The sequence below is a fragment of the Seriola lalandi genome, unplaced genomic scaffold (genome assembly GCF_002814215.2).
Source record: "Seriola lalandi dorsalis isolate HSWRI2012SDOR001 ecotype SW California unplaced genomic scaffold, Sedor1 jcf7180002053531, whole genome shotgun sequence".
Classification (NCBI taxonomy): Eukaryota; Metazoa; Chordata; class Actinopteri; order Carangiformes; family Carangidae; genus Seriola; species Seriola lalandi.
In genome coordinates, this window is record NW_019524084.1 from 1 (window position 1) to 21,315 (window position 21,315).

The window sequence follows — 21,315 nt, forward strand, 5'->3', positions numbered from 1 at the left end:
ACTATGATGTTTTTTATATTTTTATGCCTTACTATACTATGATGTTTTTTTTATATTTTTATGCCTTACTATACTATGATGTTTTTTAAATATTTTTATGTCTTAATATACTATGATGTTTTTAAAATATCTTTATGCCTTACTATACTATGAAGTTTTTTGCCTTACTATACTATGATGTTTTTAATATTTTCAAGCCTTACTATGCTATGAAGTTTTTAACATTTTTATGCCTTACTATACTATGACGTTTTTAACATTTTTATGCCTTACTATACTATGACATTTGATGCTTTACTTTACTATGACCTTTTTTGACATTTTTATGCCTTACTATTCTATGATGTTTTTTGGCATTTTTATGCCTTACTGTACTATGACGTTTTTTTTATATTTTTTTGCTGTACTATACTATGACGTTTTTTTATATTTTCATGCCTTACTATAGTGTGACATTTTTTGACATTTCTATGCCTTACTATTCTATGACGTTTTCTTGATATTTTTGTGCCTTACTATACTATGACTTTTTTTTAATATTTTTATGCCTTACTATACTATGACGTTTTTTTATATTTTCATGTCTTACTATACTATGATGTTTTTTTATATTTTTATGCCTTACTATACTATGACGTTTTTTGATATTTTTATGCCTTACTATACTATGATGTTTTTTATATTTTTATGCCTTACTATACTATGACATTTTTAAAATATTTTTATGCCTTACTATACGATGGCGTTTTTTAAAATATTTTTATGACTTACTATACTATGACATGTGATGTCTTACTATACTACGAAGTTTTCAAATATTTTTATGCCTTACTATACTATGATGTTTTTTATATTTTTATGCCTTACTATACTATGATGTTTTTTTAATATTTTTATGCCTTACTATACTATGATGTTTTTTAAATATTTTTATGTCTTACTATACTATGATGTTTTTAAAATATCTTTATGCCTTACTATACTATGAAGTTTTTTGCCTTACTATACTATGATGTTTTTAATATTTTCAAGCCTTACTATACTATGATGTTTTTTTAACATTTTTATGCCTTACTATACTATGACGTTTTTAACATTTTTATGCCTTACTATACTATGACATTTTTTGATATTTTTATGTCTTACTATACTATGATGTTTTTTGACATTTTGAATGCCTTACTATATTAGGATTTTTTTTTTATATTTTCATGCCTTACTATACTATGACATTTTTAAAATATTTGTATGCCTTACTATACTATGACGTTTTTTTAATATTTGTATGCCTTTCTATACTATGACATGTGATGTCTTACTATACTACAAAGTTTTTTTTGACATTTTTATATTTTGTTATACTGTAATGTTTTTTGCCATTTCTATGCCTTACTATACTATGACACTTTAAAGCCAAATCATAATATGAAGTTTTTTGTTATTTTAATGCCTTAATATACTATGCTTTTTTAACATATTTATGCCTTACTATACTATGACATTTTTAACATTTTCATGCCTTACTATACTATGATGTTTTTTAATATTTTCATGCCTTACTATACTATGATGTTTTTTAAATATTTTTATGTCTTACTATACTATGATGTTTTTTTTTATATTTTTATGCCTTGCTATACTATGACGTTTTTTGATATTTTTATGCCTTACTATACTATGATGTTTTTTATATTTTTATGCCTTACTGTACTATGACGTTTTTTTAATATTCTTTTGCCGTACTATACTATGACGTTTTTTATATTTTCATGCCTTACTATAGTGTGACATTTTTTGTCATTTCTATGTCTTACTATACTATGATGTTTTTCATATTTTTATGCCTTACTATACTATGACGTTTTATTAAATATTTTTATGCCTTACTTTACTATGACATGTGATGTATTAGTATACTACGAAGTTTTTCAAATATTTTTATGCCTTACTATAATATGATGTTTTTTTTATATTTTTATGCCTTACTATACTATGACGTTTTTCAAATATTTTTATGCCTTACTATAATATGATGTTTTTTAAATATTTTTATGCCTTACTATAATATGACGTTTTTTTATATTTTCATGTCTTACTATACTATGATGTTTTTTTAATATTTTTATGCCTTACTATACTATGACGTTTTTTATTATTTTTATGCCTTACTATACTATGATGTCTTTTATATTTTTATGCCTTACTATACTATGACATTTTTAAAATATTTTTATGTCTTATTATTCTACGAAGTTTTTCAAATATTTTTATGCCTTACTATACTATGATGTTTTTTTTATATTTTTATGCCTTACTATACTATGACGTTTTTTTATATTTTCATGCCTTATTATACTATGACGTTTTTAAATATTTTTATGCCTTACTATACTATGTCATTATTAATATTTATATGCCTTACTATACTATGATGTTTTTATATTTTCATGCCTTACTATAGTGTGACATTTTTTGACATTTCCATGCCTTACTATACTATGACATTTTTCGATATTTTTGTGCCTTACTATACTATGACTTTTTATAAATATTTTTATGCCTTACTATACTATGACGTTTTTTGATATTTTTATGCCTTACTATACTATGATGTTTTTTATATTTTTATGCCTTACTATAATATGACATTTTCAAAATATTTTTATGTCTTACTATACTACGAAGTTTTTCAAACATTTTTATGCCTTATTATGCTATGATGTTTTTTTTATATTTTTATGCCTTACCATACTATGACGTTTTTTGATATTTTCATGCCTTATTATACTATGACGTTTTTTAAATATTTTTATGCCTTACTATACTATGTCGTTATTAATATCTATATGCCTTACTATACTATGATGTTTTTTTCATATTTTTATGCCTTACTATACTATGACGTTTTTATATTTTCATGCCTTACTATAGTGTGACATTTTTTGACATTTCCATGCCTTACTATACTATGACGTTTTTCGATATTTTTGTGCCTTACTATACTATGACGTTTTTTTTATATTTTTATGCCTTACTATACTATGACGTTTTTTTATATTTTCATGTCTTACTATACTATGACTTTTTTTTCATATTTTTATGCCTAACTACACTATGACGTTTTTAAAATATTTTTATGCCTTACTATGCTACGATGTTTTTTGATATTTTCATGCCTTACTATACTATGACATTTTTAAAATATCTTTATGCCTTACTATACTATGACGTTTTTTTTATATATTTTTATGCCTTACTATACTATGACGTTTTTAAAAAATATTTATGCCTTACTATACTATGAAGTTTTTTTATATTTTTTTGCCGTACTACACTAAGACGTTTTCAAAATATTTTTATGCCTTACTATACTATGAAGTTTTTTGCCTTACTATACTATGACGTTTTTAACATTTTTATGCCTTACTATGCTATGATGTTTTTTGATATTTTCATGCCTTACTATACTATGACGTTTTTTTTTATATTTTTATGCCTGACTATACTATGACGTTTTTTTAATATCTTTATGCCTTACTATACTATGATGTTTTTAAAATATCTTTATGCCTTACTATACTATGATGTTTTTAATATTTTCAAGCCTTACTATACTATGATGTTTTTAATATTTTCAAGCCTTACTATGCTATGAAGTTTTTAACATTTTTATGCTTTACTATACTATGATGTTTTTAACATTTTTATGCCTTACTATACTATGACATTTGATGCTTTACTTTACTATGACCTTTTTTGACATTTTTATGCCTTACTATTCTATGATGTTTTTTGGCATTTTTATGCCTTACTGTACTATGACGTTTTTTTTATATTTTTTTACTGTACTATACTATGACGTTTTTTTATATTTTCATGCCTTACTATAGTGTGACATTTTTTGACATTTCTATGCCTTACTATTCTATGACGTTTTCTTGATATTTTTGTGCCTTACTATACTATGACTTTTTTTTTATATTTTTATGCCTTACTATACTATGACGTTTTTTTATATTTTCATGTCTTACTATACTATGATGTTTTTTTTATATTTTTATGCCTTACTATACTATGACGTTTTTTGATATTTTTATGCCTTACTATACTATGATGTTTTTTATATTTTTATGCCTTACTATACCATGACATTTTTAAAATATTTTTATGCCTTACTGTACGATGGCGTTTTTTTAAAATATTTTTATGACTTACTATATACTATGACATGTGATGTCTTACTATACTATGAAGTTTTCAAATATTTTTATGCCTTACTATACTATGACATTTTTAAAATATTTTTATGCCTTACTGTACGATGGCGTTTTTTTAAAATATTTTTATGACTTACTATATACTATGACATGTGATGTCTTACTATACTACGAAGTTTTCAAATATTTTTATGCCTTACTATACTATGATGTTTTTTATATTTTTATGCCTTACTATACTATGACGTTTTTTGATATTTTCATGCCTTATTATACTATGACGTTTTTTAAATATTTTTATGCCTTACTATACTATGTCGTTATTAATATCTATATGCCTTACTATACTATGATGTTTTTTTCATATTTTTATGCCTTACTATACTATGACGTTTTTAAATTTTATATGCCTTACTATACTATGACGTTTTTTGATATTTTTATGTCTTACTATACTATGATGTTTTTTGACATTTTGAATGCCTTACTATATTAGGATTTTTTTTTTATATTTTCATGCCTTACTATACTATGACATTTTTAAAATATTTGTATGCCTTACTATACTATGACGTTTTTTTAATATTTGTATGCCTTTCTATACTATGACATGTGATGTCTTACTATACTACAAAGTTTTTTTTGACATTTTTATATTTTGTTATACTGTAATGTTTTTTGCCATTTCTATGCCTTACTATACTATGACACTTTAAAGCCAAATCATAATATGAAGTTTTTTGTTATTTTAATGCCTTAATATACTATGCTTTTTTCACATATTTATGCCTTGCTATACTATGACATTTTTGTAAAAATTTTTGCCTTACTATATTTTACTTATTATATTTTACTTACTATACTATACCCTTATAAAGACTGGTTAACACCAAAAACTCTATTGAAAGATCAAGAGAATCACTGGAATGAGGGTCACAGTCTGGCAAGTTTTAGCCATCAGAAAATATGGTATTACTATATGAGAAAATTAAAACAAATAAATAAAGAGATTTTGAGTACAAGACCTTGCAGCCAACTGACTGGACTATAGTTTTGAATTTGAGGGCCTTTGCCGCCTCCCTTGTTAGCAAAACAACCAAACTCTTCTTAACTTGCCATCCCCCTTTCCATCCCCTAGTAGCAGAGAGAGTGCTGCTGTCCTTGGTGCTGAAGTAAAAGACAGATTTGTAATTTTACCTTTATTTCTCAGAATGTTAAAATGGCAGTAATGTCAAATCCATCTGCTTCTACTTTTTCTATCAAGCCTGTTTTCATCTCCTCTCCCAAAAAGATCTGCCACTCCTCCCCTGACTGCATCTCAGTCAGCTCAGTCTATTAAAACATCTCTTGCACAGTCACAAAGTCATATTTGTCGTGAATTTTGTGTGTGTGTGAAATCAGCAGCTAGTTTTACTTTACAAGTTCAAGGCTTGGCCAGCAGATGGTAGTGCAAGACTGTGCACATCTTCAGCACAATACAATTTTATATACCGAGATTGAAAACTACATGAGAGCTAATAACAATTGTGTAGTAAACTAATGATATCCAAAATATTCCAAACTTTTTCCCTACATGTATATGTTTTTTTGTTTTATTGATTGTGCCTCTATCTTCATGATGCATCCGTAATCAGTATTTGTTTTTTTATTTTATTTTTCTATAGATTTGTTTCCCTTTGTAGAGATCAAGAGCAGTGGGCAACAGTGATGGTAAAAACTACAGTGACAGCAGTGAATTTAGTTTTTAAGATAATAATGGGGCACAGATATGTGTTCAGTGAAGGGCAGTGAACTGAAGAGTCTTTAATCTCAGAACACATACATATAAACTCTGTGTAGATCATTATTTTAGATAGGGATATAGTCTCTCAAAAAGATGCCATCAGTATTGTCTAATTCTGAAAAGCATTGATGCTCTGTAAAGACTTATATATAACTATGTTATAGTTCAAACCATAAATATTCTGCAGCCCTTTTGTTCTGGATTTACTGAATTTACAAGCAACGTCTAAGAGCAACAAACTATTGGCTGGACAAGTCCACAGAGTTAAATCTTTTATGGGTCTCACCCAGCACCGTTTCCTCACAGTCCTTTTATAATGTAAATCTTTTGTGGGGCAGGAAGTTAGAGGTCAGAGGTCACCTACATAATAACCTCCTGGATCTGGCAGATATTCAGCATGCACCTCAGCAGACAACACAACCTTGAACTCAAGCAGAAGGACATCAACACACCACCCTGCTGTAAACTTACTGAAGACATAATTTATGTTATTCCCACGTGATTTATCAATATTATTTTGCATCGAAAATCAGTGCTCTTCCGTGCATTGTAAAGCATCTCTGCTGAACTGGGTTCATTAATATCTTTTTGTCCTGGTGTGGCCTCATCAGTCTATCTGGGACCAGCCAATAATTTGCCAGTGAAGGCAGCCATCCATGCACACACACACACACTCACACACTTGGACGTCACAATCATTGTTGTATAAGGCTGCTGACGCATGAAGAGTGGTTAAAGTCCATTCGCCACTTATGTGGGACGTCTGGCAGAGGTCAGTACCTCAGGCCTCTTCCAACCAGACTAGTAAATGTTTACCATTTGATCTTCATTCCTTACATTTTTAAATTTACTCTCTAACTTAAAAAATGCTTTGATGTGCTTATTTTCTGCAGATGCTGGATATTCAATGCCAATGTTAAAAGAAGATGAACCTGCATAATTCAGACTACAAGAAAAACCAATAAAATGAAGCCTTAACCAGTTTTTAAGGTGTAATAAAGTTAAACTTTTATTGCAAACTGAACATGGTCACATAAATCTTAAACAATTTTACAATTTACAGTACATTTAACATGAATTGTTACATATACATATTTAAGCATACCTTTAGTCGTTTTTTGTTCAATATACATTAAAACTAGTACACATAACTCCAAATATACAAACAAACTTAAATACCATCAAACTGCATTACAGCAATATTAAAATGGAATGTTCAGTTTCAATGTAGTCAGCCTGTCAGCAGGCCGCCGTTACATTACTGTGAGGCGAATGGAAGACTATATGAGGGGGACACAGTTGGCAAGCAGAACTACACAAACACCTCTGAACACGTTACTGTCTTTCTCACCTAGCAGCAGTGCTCTCTCTCTCTCTGTCTGTCTCTCTCTATCAGCATTACCGTTATTGTTTTATGTGCAAATGAAAGATATGAAACATCAGTTGAGTTCCTACATCTCACGTGTTAAAGACAGAGGAGGAGTATAAAATTTAGTGCTACATCATTCCTCTCTGGTGACTTAAAAAAAAAAAAAAACCCAACGAGTGAAACTGTGACATTAAGGTTTGACACAGACAAACCCAAAAGAGTTCTGATGGAGAGAAGGGAAGAAAAATAAAGGCACCTTTGAAAGAAATAAAAACGTCCCCCTCTGTAACATTCAGCTTCAAATGACTCCCTTTTCAAACATGCAGAAAGGAAATAAGAAGAAACTAAAGCACCAAAATGAATGTCATCTCCGAGCTACTCGTTCAGACTCAACACGCAGGTCCCCATGGGTGGTAGACAGAATCTTAAAAGAGAGAAGATGTTTCGCTACACAGATGAAGATGGAATTCCTTTTCAGGGCTGGTACAGTACGGCCCAGCCTTCCTCTTTTGAGAAAAGGTGGAAGTTGGTGTGTGTGTGTGCTTGTCAGTTGTGGTTTCAGGGTCGGAAGGGGGGGGGGGGCTTTTAAGCTGCCTGAGCTATGTGCAAAGGACCTCCACTATCAGGTTACAGATGAGCAATCAAAGGCTGAAGAGGGATCTTGGTTTGTGTCTGCTGTGGAAGGTTGAAGAATTTGTGCGTTGGTAAATCGTGGTAAAATGGAGGATTACAACCCCAATAAGTCCTTTTAATGTCAGGCATCCTCTTGTAGCAAGTCTTCTTAAATGTATTTAAGAGTTGGAGAGATTGTAGAAAGTGCACATGTATAAACTTTTGTAGATACAGAGTTGTTGCATGGGTTGGTTCGAAAATATCCATCAATCCTGATGGGAAATGTAGGGGGTGGGGTCAAGATGCAGATCCATGGACATGTCAAGGTTCTTGTCCTGTAAGTCTAAACTGGTGTCCATTGAGTGTCTGTGTTTAAATCCTATAGGTAAGAGTCCATAGAAGGGGCATAGGAGAAGCCCACAAAGGCCTCGGCTGCCTCTTTGATGCTGGCTGTGACAAGTGCACTGTCTGGGGAGCAGCCAATGGAGCTGGGCACCGGCTCATCTGTGAACTCTGGATCAAAGTGCCGCAGGTCATTGGGTCCCGTCTGGGGGCAGAGAGGGGTAATGGAAGAGAGAGACAACAGGGGATTAGTCTGGCTGTAAAAATACCAAGCCATAATTGGAAATGTTTTAATTCGCTGCGTGCATGCTGCAAATACTGAGAGCTGAGGAAAGAGGGAGACTATAATGTAGAAAATCCTAAATCTGCCATCGTCAGCACTTATTTGAGTATTAAAATGGAACATACCACGTTGGGGTTGAAGGGAGGGGTGATCTTCTTTGAATTGAGGTCATCCCAGTTGATGGGGGAGAAGAATATGTGGTTCTTAATTTCAATCTGGAAAAGAGCGGAGAAACAAACTATTAAAGGATGGGCTTTAACAGAGATAATGTGTAAAAAAAAATTTAAAAAAAACCATCTACACACACATATGGAATCACATAATCAAACACTTACAAAGTCTTCTGTGCAGCCCAGCCTCTTGGTCCGGTCCTTCTGCAGAAGGCCCTCCAGCAAGTGTCTGGCTGCGTTGGAAATGTTGGGTTTCAGCTGCAGTGGCTTGTTCAGGATGTTGTCGTACATCTCAGCTGTGTTACGGCTATAGAACGGAGGCTGAGGAGGGACAAAAGGAAATGATTCAGATCTCAGGAATCCACATGACAAAACACTGATTATATCATTTTAAATCACGCATAGATTCCTGTGCCAACACGCGGAACATAAATGATGTCAAAGAACTGTACCTTTGTTATTCAGAGGTGTACAGTAGAACTAAATAATATAGTATAAGCTGTATTTCTAATGTTATGAAGAAGATATTGAGGGTGGGATGTAAGTTTACAATAAAATGATGTAGTGTGAATGTTACTCACCAGGCCATAGAGCATCTCATAGAGAACAGCTCCTAAACACCACCAGTCTACTGTCCTGTCATACGGCTGCTTGTGTAGCACCTCAGGAGCTAAATACTGCAGGGGGGGGGCAGAGACAGGGAGAAGTGGTGAGCGTTGCATACTGAATATTACAGAATGCTGTCAAAAGACCGAAACAGTAGGAGTCAGCATGACTGGAGAATTCATCCTTACCTCTGGCGTACCGCAGAAGGTCGACGTGGTCCCGTTGGGTTCGATGTTCTCTTTGCACAGGCCGAAATCTGTGAGGATGATGTGTCCCTCTGAGTCCAACAGGATGTTCTCTGGCTTCAGGTCTCTGTAGACAATGTTGAGGGAGTGGAGGTAGCCCAGAGCGCTGGCGATCTCTGCAGCGTAGAACCTGGCTCTGGGCTCAAGGAAGCAGCGCTCTCTCTGTAGGTGGTAGAACAGCTGGAAGAAAGAGAAAAACACAGGAGAGCAAGGGTTATTCATGAGTGTATAATTTTTCTTCATGCTTAATCTACAGAGGCTGTGAAGCTGCAGGGACATAGATGTGTGCACAGATAGGAAATTAGTACACGAGAGGCCAATAATAAAGGGACAGATACAGAGACAGAAAGGAAACTGGATGGGAGGAAATAAAGAGGCAGGAAGGAGACGGCTTTAAAAGTTTGACAGGGGAGGACGGATGACATGAGGGCCAGAGGTGGAGTGAGAGAGCAGTAGGATGGAGAGAAAAAAGAGAGGAAGAAAAGAGAAAGGGGAGAAGGAGAGTAAATGTGTCCTGTTTCCTGATAAGGCCCCATATTTAATCAGCACTGTCTTTGCTCGTCCAACAATCGCAGGAAATTAGCTCGATTAGACACACACTGAGTCTGAATGGCGCTGCTAATTTTGGCCCCTCGAGTCTCTCCCGCTGTCCCAGCCCACCCCATGATTTCCTGAGAGGTGTTTCCTTTAGTGAAAGAGAGACCGAAAAAAAGAGACAAGAGAGCGACAGCCTCTGTTCTGCTTCTCATGACAGGAAATCCCCCTCTTGTCTGTCTCTTGTCTCTGCCTCATCTTCATGTCTGATTATCATTCTGAATTAACAGGTTGTGTCCACTACCTCCCTTCCCCTTTTTTCTTTCAGCTATTCCTCGTTCAATCAACTTCATTCTTTAAATAGCTCAGCTCCTCCCTTCTCCTCCTTCCATCTCTCTCCTCTTCTTTTCGGGCAGCAGTTCAGCAAGTGACTCACCTCGCCTCCATTGATGTAGTCCAGGATGAAGTAGAGTTTATCTGCCGTTTGGAAAGAATAGTGCAGACCCACCAAGAACGGGTGCTTGACATTCTTTAGCAGCACATTCCTCTCTGACATGATGTGTTTCTCCTGAGGTAACACAAAGAGCAGGGGTTGGACATGTTGACCAGAAGAGGCCTTTTTGTGGTATGAGCTAATCTGAGTGTGTGTTTCCAGTGTGAGTGCCTTGTGTACAAGCGCATTTACCTCCTTCTTCTTTAGAATGGCCTTTTTCTGTAAGACTTTGACCGCGTAGAACTGGTCATCGGCGCGGTGGCGTGCCAGCAGGACCTTGCCGAAGCTGCCCTTGCCGATCACTTTGAGGAAGTGAAAGTCGCTGGGTTTGGCTGAAGGGTTGGAGGATGGACCGAGGTTGATCTGTTGGGATGGACTGGGCTGTGAGAGGGGGAGCAAGGGAGAAAAGGATGGGGGGAGTTAGAGCCATAACATAACTCCAAAATGTATAGCAAACATGTTAAGAGAGGAAACGTTTGTGCATCTCTGCATATGTCAAAGTGTGAACAAAAGGAAGAAGCACACAATTCACTGTTTAATTCAAATATACTTACAGGAGGAGAAGGGTTTGCGTTCATGAGTTCGGCATCCTGAGGAGGACTTAAGTTCAGAATAGACTGAACCTCAGGACTGAAAAAACAAAGAAATAAAACTTAGTACATCTACTGGAAAGCATTACAAAGATCCTCCTTTGTGTGTGTTTGTTTTTTTTTTTTTTAAGATGTGAATTAGCTGATCTGGGAGTCACATGAAGTCACAAAGTTTCTCCAGAGGACAGACAACTGGCATTTCTGCTTGTGTTTCCCAGTGCTGTGTCCACTGGTGAATGCAGAACAATAACATGAGTCAGATGGTACTCACTGCTTGCAGGCGTAGGAGTTTGTGGCAAGCCTCTGAATGAAGTCGTTCAGACCCATCCTCCTCTGTTTCATGAAAGCTGCAAAGCAAAGGAGAAAAATGGGAGAAAAAAAAAGAATATTTAGATTTTTAAACAAAAAAGCAAAAAGCTGCCAATCCATGTCATGAAGAATCAGCTTAAAGTATCCAGTTGTGACTCCATACCAGTGACTAAAGCCACTAGCCCTCTGGATTTCGAGTAAGTCAGGACAGGCTTCTCTGTTTCTGTCTTGATCGTCATGATGTGATGAGTTAAACAGACACTCTGCACTCATCAACTGGCCAAAGTCAAAATATAACTAACTTGCTTTTGGCTCTTGTTTTATAACAGGCCAGGAGGAGGAGGAGGGCGGAGCTGCCCTCCTCCCCCCACACGCCACCTCCACCCCCCTCCAACCTCCCTCCCGGTGGGCGTAATCCCTTGCAAATATTTCACTCCGGTAAATGGGCCACGAGAGGGTGAGCGATCCCGCTCTCGACCAATCAGTGGCCGTTGCGCTCCCTGCGCGTCACAGCCGCACCTCAAGATGTGCTTGCGTCAAAAAACAGAGGAGGAAAAAAAGAGTCATTTACCACAAGGCTGGCTTGTACTATTTGCACATATGTTTGTGCAATACCATAGCAACTTTGCTTAACGTCCCGTGTGTCACACAGTCTGAAATTGTCACCAAGGCAGCACATTTCCAGCTGCAGAAACAAATCTTATAAGCTAATGGCACCCAGCTGTGTCCACTAGGTTAACATATGGTGCCACTTAATGTTCCAGGGGTACAGAGTAAATGTGCACATGAGGTGAAACTGCTCAAGAGAGACTCGGCTTCATTCTCCAAGCTACTGATTATTTTTGTCACAGTTGTATCCATACTCCCCTGCCTAACCCCCCCTGAGTCTGCAAGTAGGTCCTGTACAAATAATCTGATAGTCTCCTAACTAGGCCTATCAGCTTAACTGTTTGGCTGCCTCTCAATTAAAAAACAGCCGGGAGTGACGCAGGTTATACAAAAGACGAGAGGGAGAGCCTGAGCCGAGGGAGGCCAGATGCCAAGAAAAGCCGCCGGTAGTGGAAAAGTACAGACTGAGAAACTCCTTACCCGAATACATCCAGCATCCAGAGAGAGAGAGAAAAAAAGAAGAAGAAGAAAGAGCTCAGATCCTCAATCTGTTATAACCGGTAAGCCTCTCAGGGGGTGAAGCCAAAACACTTCAATGTGATGTTCAAAAAATGAAATTCTGTGGGGGAAATGCCACCCTGCACTGCGTTTTGGCCGCTGGCACGCAGAGGACCAGACGGGATCAGTTAGGCACGGTTATGTAAGGCACCTGGTTCAAGTTTTATCAACACCCCTCAGTGGAATGAGAGTATGTAAGGCGATATCACCTGTGAAGGCCAAAGGAAATCCAATGAAACAGGTCAGTGTTAACCGTGAGTAAAAAGGAGTGAATCCGCATAAAAAAAGTCCCACATGAAGCAACACTTAATGGGGAAAAAAAAGCAAGTCTGGACAATGTAAGCAAACAGCTGTACAAAACAGTACAATGTAGGTAAACTGTTGCATAATGCAAACTGCATTATCACAAAAAAAAACTTATGTAAAATCAGAACAGATGTTTGTAAATCTTGCCTCAATCGACTATTTTACAAAGAAAAGCCACATCAGATTCCGTTTCCACGGGAAACAAACAAACCTTTCAGGTCTGAGGGAGTTCTCATTTTTGACTGCCCGCGGCTCCAGAGTTCAACTAGTTGCAAACTGGAGCTGCCAACGTTTCTCTGGCACTTTTAAACAGAGCCCCTATCAGCGAGGCATTTCCAGCATAGATAGCAGCACCATAAATCCAGGTCACGGGATTATGGGGTGAATGGATGGAGCACCCCCCCCCCCCCCCCCCCCAAGTATGTCTGCCAGGGCTTTCTTCCCAGCCACACAGACACTCCACAGACACAAAGTGGGTTAACAGCTATGCTTACGAAAGAAACTATAAATATCACAATAGGCCGGTTACTGCACAGACACCATTGAGTCTCACAATAAGACCATTAGTTTCCCATAGGAGTATCATAGGAGTGTTATAAAGATTTCTTGGATAGATCTATCGATGTTGTTTTCAAATACAATGCATACTACTTACACGTCAAAGCGGTCGTTTTGTCTTTCATAAGGATGCTTTATGTCCCGAATCACAACAAGGAGAGAGGGGCTATAGGTTCTTCGGCAGGGAGGTAATCGAACTACACCGCATTCTTCTTCTTGGTGAGTTTCATCAAGCAATTTTTTTTTTTCTTACTGTTCAGGGCGGAGACGTCCCGCCTCTATTTCCTTCCAGTTTTGTGTTTCACGCATGGTTGGTTGAGTTTTCCTCAGGGCGGGGGATATGCTGCCTTCAAATGCTCCTCATGAGCTCCTACTTTCGATTTTAGGCATTGGAAATTTTGCAATAAACTTTTTTATTATTTTTAGGTGCCTGTAAATTTAAAGGAAGTATTTGAAATGCTGTTCATCCATAACACATAATGCCAATGGATGTCTGTATTATGGCTCACCATTCAACTGTACTTCACTTGAAACTGCACTTTTCTTTAACTGTGACATTTCAGCATCACACAAAGGTAAAACTGGCTCATGCAACCACTTGGGTTGTTAAAATTCCCTCTTTTACAAATCGTTTCTTATTCACTGGCTGGCACTTAGTTTTTCCCCACTATAGCCACCCACTGAGGGAATTAAAAAGTTCATGGTGTTCACATTAATTCAAAGTTAGGAGTTTGAAGTCGGGGTCATATTACCCCTGTCTCTTGATGAATTGCTCCCCCAACTATTTTTTGCATGTGTATACACCCAGGTATTCGGCATATTTTAATTCATTTTAGTCACAGTCTGCTTCAATATTTTTTTTTGTATGTTTTATTTGCAGTTTTATTATGTTTTTTTATATGTAAAATTTCATTTTGTGGGTATTTATTTCCTGTGTTTTTTTTTATTAGGATTTTTACAGATTAATAAACTGAACCTTTGAAACTTTGACAGTGTTTTCAGCTGGAATAGTTTTTTTTTTTTTTTAAACTTTACTTATTCTGGAAAGTTTCACTCATCTTCAGGAATTACCTTGAGTACACTTACACCGTTGCACCCATTCACCCCAAAAGCTGACCAGCTGCCCAGTACAACCACAATTTGATCCACTGGCCACCGAGCAGGAGCAGTGGGGGGTGGGGGGGGGGGTTATTGGCCTTGGTCAGGGTACGTCTGTGGTGTTACTAAGGGTGCAAATGCTGCTTCTTCATTTTCCCCATCAAGATTTATCCTGCCTGTCTGTCTGTGTTCAAACCTGCAATCACAAATTCAAAGGTAAGCGAGTGTGTGAAAATGTAGGCTATGCTTTTGTGCGACAGCTACCCCGAGTGCAATCGTTATTACACTGCGGAAGCGCAGAGACAAAGACAAGCAGCGATTAAGACTCATCCACAAATTATATAGTCAAGAAGATGGCTGTGGATGTGTGTGTGTGAGAGAGAGAGAGTGTGTGTATTCTTTTGTTCCTGACCCCCGGCCTCTCTTGGAGAAAATCATTGTGTGGCTGCATGTATGACTTTGCAGTTTTTAAATATAGCATCCACTCTTTACTGCTGTCTCTGTTTCTCCCTTAACTCAGGTCAAATCTATTATTAATCTGTCCCCCACAGCCACCTGATGCACACACATTTTCACACATACACACACACACACACACACACACACACACATACAGAGAGCTGGAGGGCAAAACAAACTTTGCAGGGAGACTGACAGAACACACACACACACAGACACACACACACTTTCTAAAATAGAGCGAGAAAGGGCACATCAGGTGCTTCCTATGTTCCCTCAAGGTGTCCAACACACGCCTCCCTCACCGAAATGCCAAGAACCTCACGCAGTTGGTTAGAAAAAGAAATTTCTCCTTGAGACAGCACGAGTTGCGGCGATAAAGTACCATCCATCAGTGTGTATTTATTACCTACTATATCTCACCCTCGACACTACAGTAGCAGTCCGTGTGAGACACAAACCGACATCTGTTATTAGCACTTGAAAGCATCACGAGCCAAACAAGTGAGAGCTTGCACGTCACATATTGCCTCCTCAAAAGAGAGCAGTAAGAACATAAGGAAAGTGTGCACTAGCACAGAAAAAGTGTTGACCTTGAAAACCTGACACAAAGAGCTAAAAAAAAAACGTAGTGGTGAATGCTTTAAAAAAAATTGTTACGTTACCTCCAAAGGAGTGTAAGCACTGCTCTTGTGTCTGCATCTGTGGTCATAGCCCAGAGTTGAATGAAATGAGAGAGAGGTGTTGAGAGAATATGAGGAGAGAGGAAGAAAGAGAGAGAGAGCAAGAGAGAGAGAGGGAGAAATACTAACAAAAGCTCCACACAGTGTTTTTCCTTTCTGGCCCTCTTCTCCCTCTGAATTTACAGGCAGCTCGAGGCTCGGACCACGAACAAGAGGAGGCTCCACAATACTCAAGCTGTGTGTTTACTGCCTTTCTATGTCTGTGTGTGCGTGTGTGTGTATGTGAGACACTTGTACGTTATGTAACCCCCCTGTGGCACTGTCATCATTGCCAAAGCCAGCATTGACTCACACACACACACACACCCCGGGGATCGTTTGATGAAAGGACAGGAAGGGTTTCACTGCAGCGTCAGAGGAGTTGAGGTGCAGGATATTAAAGTCGAAGTAAAAACACACACACACACACACACACACACACACACACACACACACACACACACACACACACCCTCAGCCCACCCACCTACAACAGCGTACCCACACATACACAAAGACCAGCACATGCCCATATCCGCGCTGTCTCCGGCAGTTGACATCCATCCATTAAGTCCGCTCATGTCAGTCATCATTCTCTCTTCCCTCCATCTTGTAATGTCCGTTCTCTGTTCCGGGGATGATGAGTGTGTTTGTAGCTATAGTTGATCTGGCGATGAATGTGAATGAGCCTCGGTGGTGAGGAACCAAATGACACTGTTACATAAAAGCCTCGGCTATTCAGAGAGGACAGCTAGGCTTTTATGTTGCCACTGGATTTGGTGAAGTGTCAGTGTGGGAGTGTGGCCTGGTTGGCTTGCTAGGTTACCAAAAAGTAGGCTACTTATCTGTTCAGCTACCTCATCATTGACCATCATCGTAGTGGTTTGTCAAGGTTCTCTCCGGGTTGATTTTGAAAATTCTGTGAGGAAATAATGTGGCACTTATGAACCCCTAAAACAAAGCTTTATAGTGTGATTTAGTTCTATTGGATTTAAGTCTTTTGGGGGGCATTTTATGTATTTATTATTTGAGTTTGCAAAGAGAGGACATTTTGGTGCATCCTCAATTTTTTAGTGGGGTAGTATGAGGGTGAGGATTTAGGTTTTGGTTTAAGGCTAGAATTATGAATGTGATGGTCAAAGTTGGGTTTAAGGGACAGGGAGTTCATTATGTAATTTGCAGTCTGAATACAGCACTGTCTCTATTAAAGCACTTGCTGTAAGTCTTCATGTTATAATGGCAACAAACATGTTCAAAAAATCCTCTCAAAACTGTCGGAACTGTCTAGTAGTGCCTTTATGAATTACATGCATATCTTGGTTGTATTGCATGTGTATGTGTATGTCTGTGTGTAGGTGTGTTTGCCTGTTTAAGCTCTGAAGGGAAGGTGAGTGATGCGTCATAAATGGTGGGAGAAAAGTGTAAATAACAGCTTCAGACAAGGACCTGTTGATAGTATTTCACTATGTCACTGAAAACAAAAGAGCAAAGAACGTGCGTGCGCACACACGCACACACACACACACACACACACACACACACACACAAACTCAGGCTTACTAATCATGTTATATAAACCTGTTGTCATCTGAGAACGAAAAGCTCACCAACTCAGTGTGTAAATGCTGATTAGCTGTACTGCAGCAAGTTGATGAACATACTAATGTGGTATAATAAGGGTGTCCTCAGCAGATGCTTTGTTACATAAGACCACTCTGTACTTTATCTGAGAGAACAAACGCACACGAGGCAGGTTTCTCAAAGATATTTTAAACTCGTCTGAAGTCTTGGGCGAGTCTTGATTTTGCTCTTAGATTAGTCTACTCCAAGTTAGACAGTTTCTCAAAAATAAAGACTTATTTTAGGCCTAAAAATTTAATCACCTGACCCCACTTTCAACTAAGCAATGTTTCCATGGTGATAATCAATAAATCTGCTGACCAGTGGCATCAAATGACAAAAAATAAGCAAAGAACTATGTTGTGGAGAGAGCATGAGAAGAGTTTGTAGATATGGCAGTAAAACCTCGGAAATATTAGACACCATCAATCGTTTTTCTTGCACAAGTTAAATACCCTGAGTCAGACTGACAAGGTAGAAAAAGTACTGAGTTCATTCACAAAGGATCTCAGCTCTGCTACAGGTCTGCACTGTAAAGAGATTTTATTCTGCATAGGGTTTTTGGTGTGAATTCTCACAGCAAAATGTCCTTGCTGCTCTTGAATTCAACCTAAAGTCAAGGATTTTCTACTGGACTGAACAGACCTGTGGCTGGACATGTCAGCCATGTTTTTTTAGTTTGAAAGAAGTCTTAATTTATCCAGAAATAATTGCAAATTAGTCCTACTCAAGAGAGTAAAAGAGTAGATACCTCAGTGCAACGGATGGATCTGAAATATGACTAGTTAGAACTGAGCCATAGTCAAAGTCTATCCTCGGGAAACTGACCAGTTGTTTGCTATTTGTTCCTCTGTAAAAATTAGAGTCCACTAGCTATAATTATCATTACTGGATCTATACCTTTCTTTCTCTTTGCTGCTCGTTACATCACACACACATATCACTACATCACTGTAAATCACTGTGACGTGTGACACTCTTCAACTTAAAAGTGCTTCTGAAGCCACTAATTGCTGAACTTGGAACGACAGGGTGTAGCGGCATCACGGCCGAGGCCACAGGAACAGCTTGTCACCAGCTCGGCTAATTGCTTGAATTTCTCTCAGAAAACTCCCATAATTAACAGGCAGACTACTCCCAGTGAAAAACATTTTCATCAGAATAGGGCTCTTGTCACATTTCTCTCTTGGAGATGTTCCAGCAGACAGCAGGTACCTGCAGCTCTGCCACAAGCACGTCAGCACTTGTACTTTGACTATTTCATGTCTATGTTTACACATCTTTAGATTTTACATACAAACATATAATGAGATTCTATATTATGTGTAGCACTGTTTAATTAAACTAACCAACAGTATATAAAGTAGTTAAAGCTGGCCACACCTCAACCAATTAAAGCAGTAGCATCAACAGTGAAATGCTTATACATTACAATCCCATTATATAATGTATAGTAGCATAACACTCACAAGTGCAACACTCATTTTACTTTTAATATTTTACATACATTTTGCTGATAATAATTATACTTTTACTGAAGTGACATTTTAAATACAGTACTTGTTATGAATGATTTTTATATCCAAGAGTGGAAATGAATGGTTCCTTGTGGAAAAGCAAAATAGCGTAGAAGCATTGCAACGCAATGCATCTTAAATGTTAATTAAATGTAATTTTCTGAATCCAAAGAAAAACGAAGTTAAAGTTTGTTACAAAAAATTGTGATCTCTCTCACACACACACACACACACACACACACACACACACACACACATAAAAAGACTCATGAGAAGAGCTCATGTCTGCAAGATTCCCAGCAAAGGTAAAAGTAGCAACACCGTAGATAGGCTCTGTGCCAGAATGTCACACGAACCCAGATTGTGCCCTTTGGATTGGACTGCAATGTGTGGCAGAAATAATGGGCATGATGGAAAATTAAAGCACAGTCGCTTCCAGTTATGTCATAAACCGATTATGGACTATTGCCCAGTGGCACACATGTAAGCAAGAGACATACACACATGTGTCTGCTGCAGTGAAGCTGTAAACAGAAAAGGTCACCGTGTCATTTATATGATGATCGGTCCTGTGTACTGTGTCTGCAACTACTATTTTGCTGGTTTCCACAGAAAGAACAACAAATAGTAATCTGGGTTTACAGACAACAGTTATTATGCCGTTTAGAGGTTGGATTAGAGGGCCAAGTGGTGAGGTAAGGTGACGTTACAAAGTGTGTATGTATGCAGGCTGAATCATTTTTGCTTCCACAGCCATCAGGTTTGGACGGCAGGGAAATGACAAACAAGTGAAAAACAGACAGAGAATGAATGGTAGAAGATAATTTTGGATTGATGGTAAAAAATAAACTAAACTGCAGATAATAAAGAGAAACGATCTGCCAGTGACGAAGGGAGGTGCCGGAGAAAGATAACAGAGGAGGGAGAGTTTGTGCGCCGGAGACACAGTGTGAAAGACGGATTGGAAAAAAGGAGAGACAAGAGGAAGAGGAGGAATACAAAACAACAGGCTTAGTTGATGGTGACTTACTGTTGTCGCCAGGGCAACAGTAGCTGTCTGGGTCTGACTCATTGTGGTAGTACAGGTCCATCGCCTAGGAAAGAAATATGGCATTGCTTAGTAAAAACAACTCAAACACTCAAACCACAAAGACAAGGAAATGAAAATGGAAATATTTTGTTTTTGCCTGGTGATCTCCAGATAGTTAAAACAAAATACCCATGAAACTGTATTCAAGCATACATAAATCACATATTGATGCATCTACACTGACATTAGCTTTTCAGAGTGTGAACCACGAAAATCCAGTTTTATTTTCTTGTTAGAATTCAGTTTAATGGTCATACAGTTTAGCCCTTAGGATTATAACACCCTTTCAAGTGCCCATCAGATAAACTCAAAAATAAAGGGTCTGATCCCAACATAAGGCCTGGAAGCTGTAGGTACAAGGGGACACAAGACAAATCTGAGGGGTCGCTAGATGATTAACAGGACAGCAGAGTAGAGAAGACATATTTTTGCTGTGTCAAATTCTGTTCTAATCATTGCTTTTGTTCTTTTGATTTACTGGATAAATTTAACCCCTAAAATGATTTGTATCTTTAAACAGTAACACACCAAAATGGTTGAAAAGCACTGATCTAAGCTGCCTTTTCTTAGCTCTTGACAAGTTTTGGCGTACAGCGGCATCACGAGTCATGACCTTTCGGAACAGCAGGAACCTAAATCAGCGTTTCCAAAACTGCTGGTTCCCCGACCCAGTTTCAGTCGGTTTCCCACGTGATGTGTTTTAATGAGTTTCCAGGGTGAGACTGCATTCAATCATTTGGGCTCCTGTGCTGAAAGCGGTGAGAAACCTCTGCTCTATAACATGACAATATTGTGCTTTCGTTTTTTAACTGACCTAATGGCAGTTTGATCTTACTCAGCTTGGGCCAAGGATTGAACAGGACATCTGCTTCATGAACATCACAGTGTGTTTATTTACCTTCTATACCAAGTCATTGTATTTTATAAGTTTATAATATGTTCTTATAATACATTTCCCTCAACATGTAGAGAAATAGAATTATTAATTGCTGGTTAGTTCAAATACTAAGAATCTCAAAACTGTCATTAAATAAAGCACTAAAGTAAATGTATGTACTTTCTATCACTGCCTGTTTAGCCGGGTGTGTGTGTGTTTGTGTGTGAGAGTTGATCTTTGACCCGATTGATTATAAAACTCGATAATCCTCAAACGTGGCATACTGTATGTCTCAAGAGCAGCTACTTATGTCTGTCCCACTTTAGCTTTTCACATACAGTAACAGTA

General features: G+C 37.5%; 1 protein-coding gene across 6 annotated transcripts in view; it reads right to left on the reverse strand.

Moving 5' to 3' along the window:
* Positions 1-6,982: 6,982 nt before the first annotated feature.
* sgk1 (serum/glucocorticoid regulated kinase 1) overlaps positions 6,983-21,315 on the reverse strand; it is a 35,394-nt gene continuing 21,061 nt past the window's right edge. The window contains exons 4-13 of one of the 6 annotated variants that reach the window (XM_023401159.2): positions 20,031-20,094; positions 11,516-11,591; positions 11,209-11,284; positions 10,847-11,035; positions 10,598-10,729; positions 9,571-9,807; positions 9,358-9,453; positions 8,942-9,097; positions 8,732-8,821; positions 6,983-8,528 (exon numbers count right to left, since the gene is read on the reverse strand). In XM_023401159.2, coding sequence (XP_023256927.1) covers positions 8,361-8,528; positions 8,732-8,821; positions 8,942-9,097; positions 9,358-9,453; positions 9,571-9,807; positions 10,598-10,729; positions 10,847-11,035; positions 11,209-11,284; positions 11,516-11,591; positions 20,031-20,094 — 1,284 coding nt within the window. In that variant the 3' untranslated portion in view covers positions 6,983-8,360. Of the gene's footprint in view, positions 8,529-8,731; positions 8,822-8,941; positions 9,098-9,357; positions 9,454-9,570; positions 9,808-10,597; positions 10,730-10,846; positions 11,036-11,208; positions 11,285-11,515; positions 11,592-11,716; positions 11,871-12,642; positions 13,086-13,237; positions 13,359-13,681; positions 13,841-15,806; positions 15,832-20,030; positions 20,095-21,315 lie in introns of those variants that run through there. The other 5 variants (XM_023401161.2, XM_023401162.2, XM_023401163.2 and 2 more) reach the window with 5 other exon arrangements.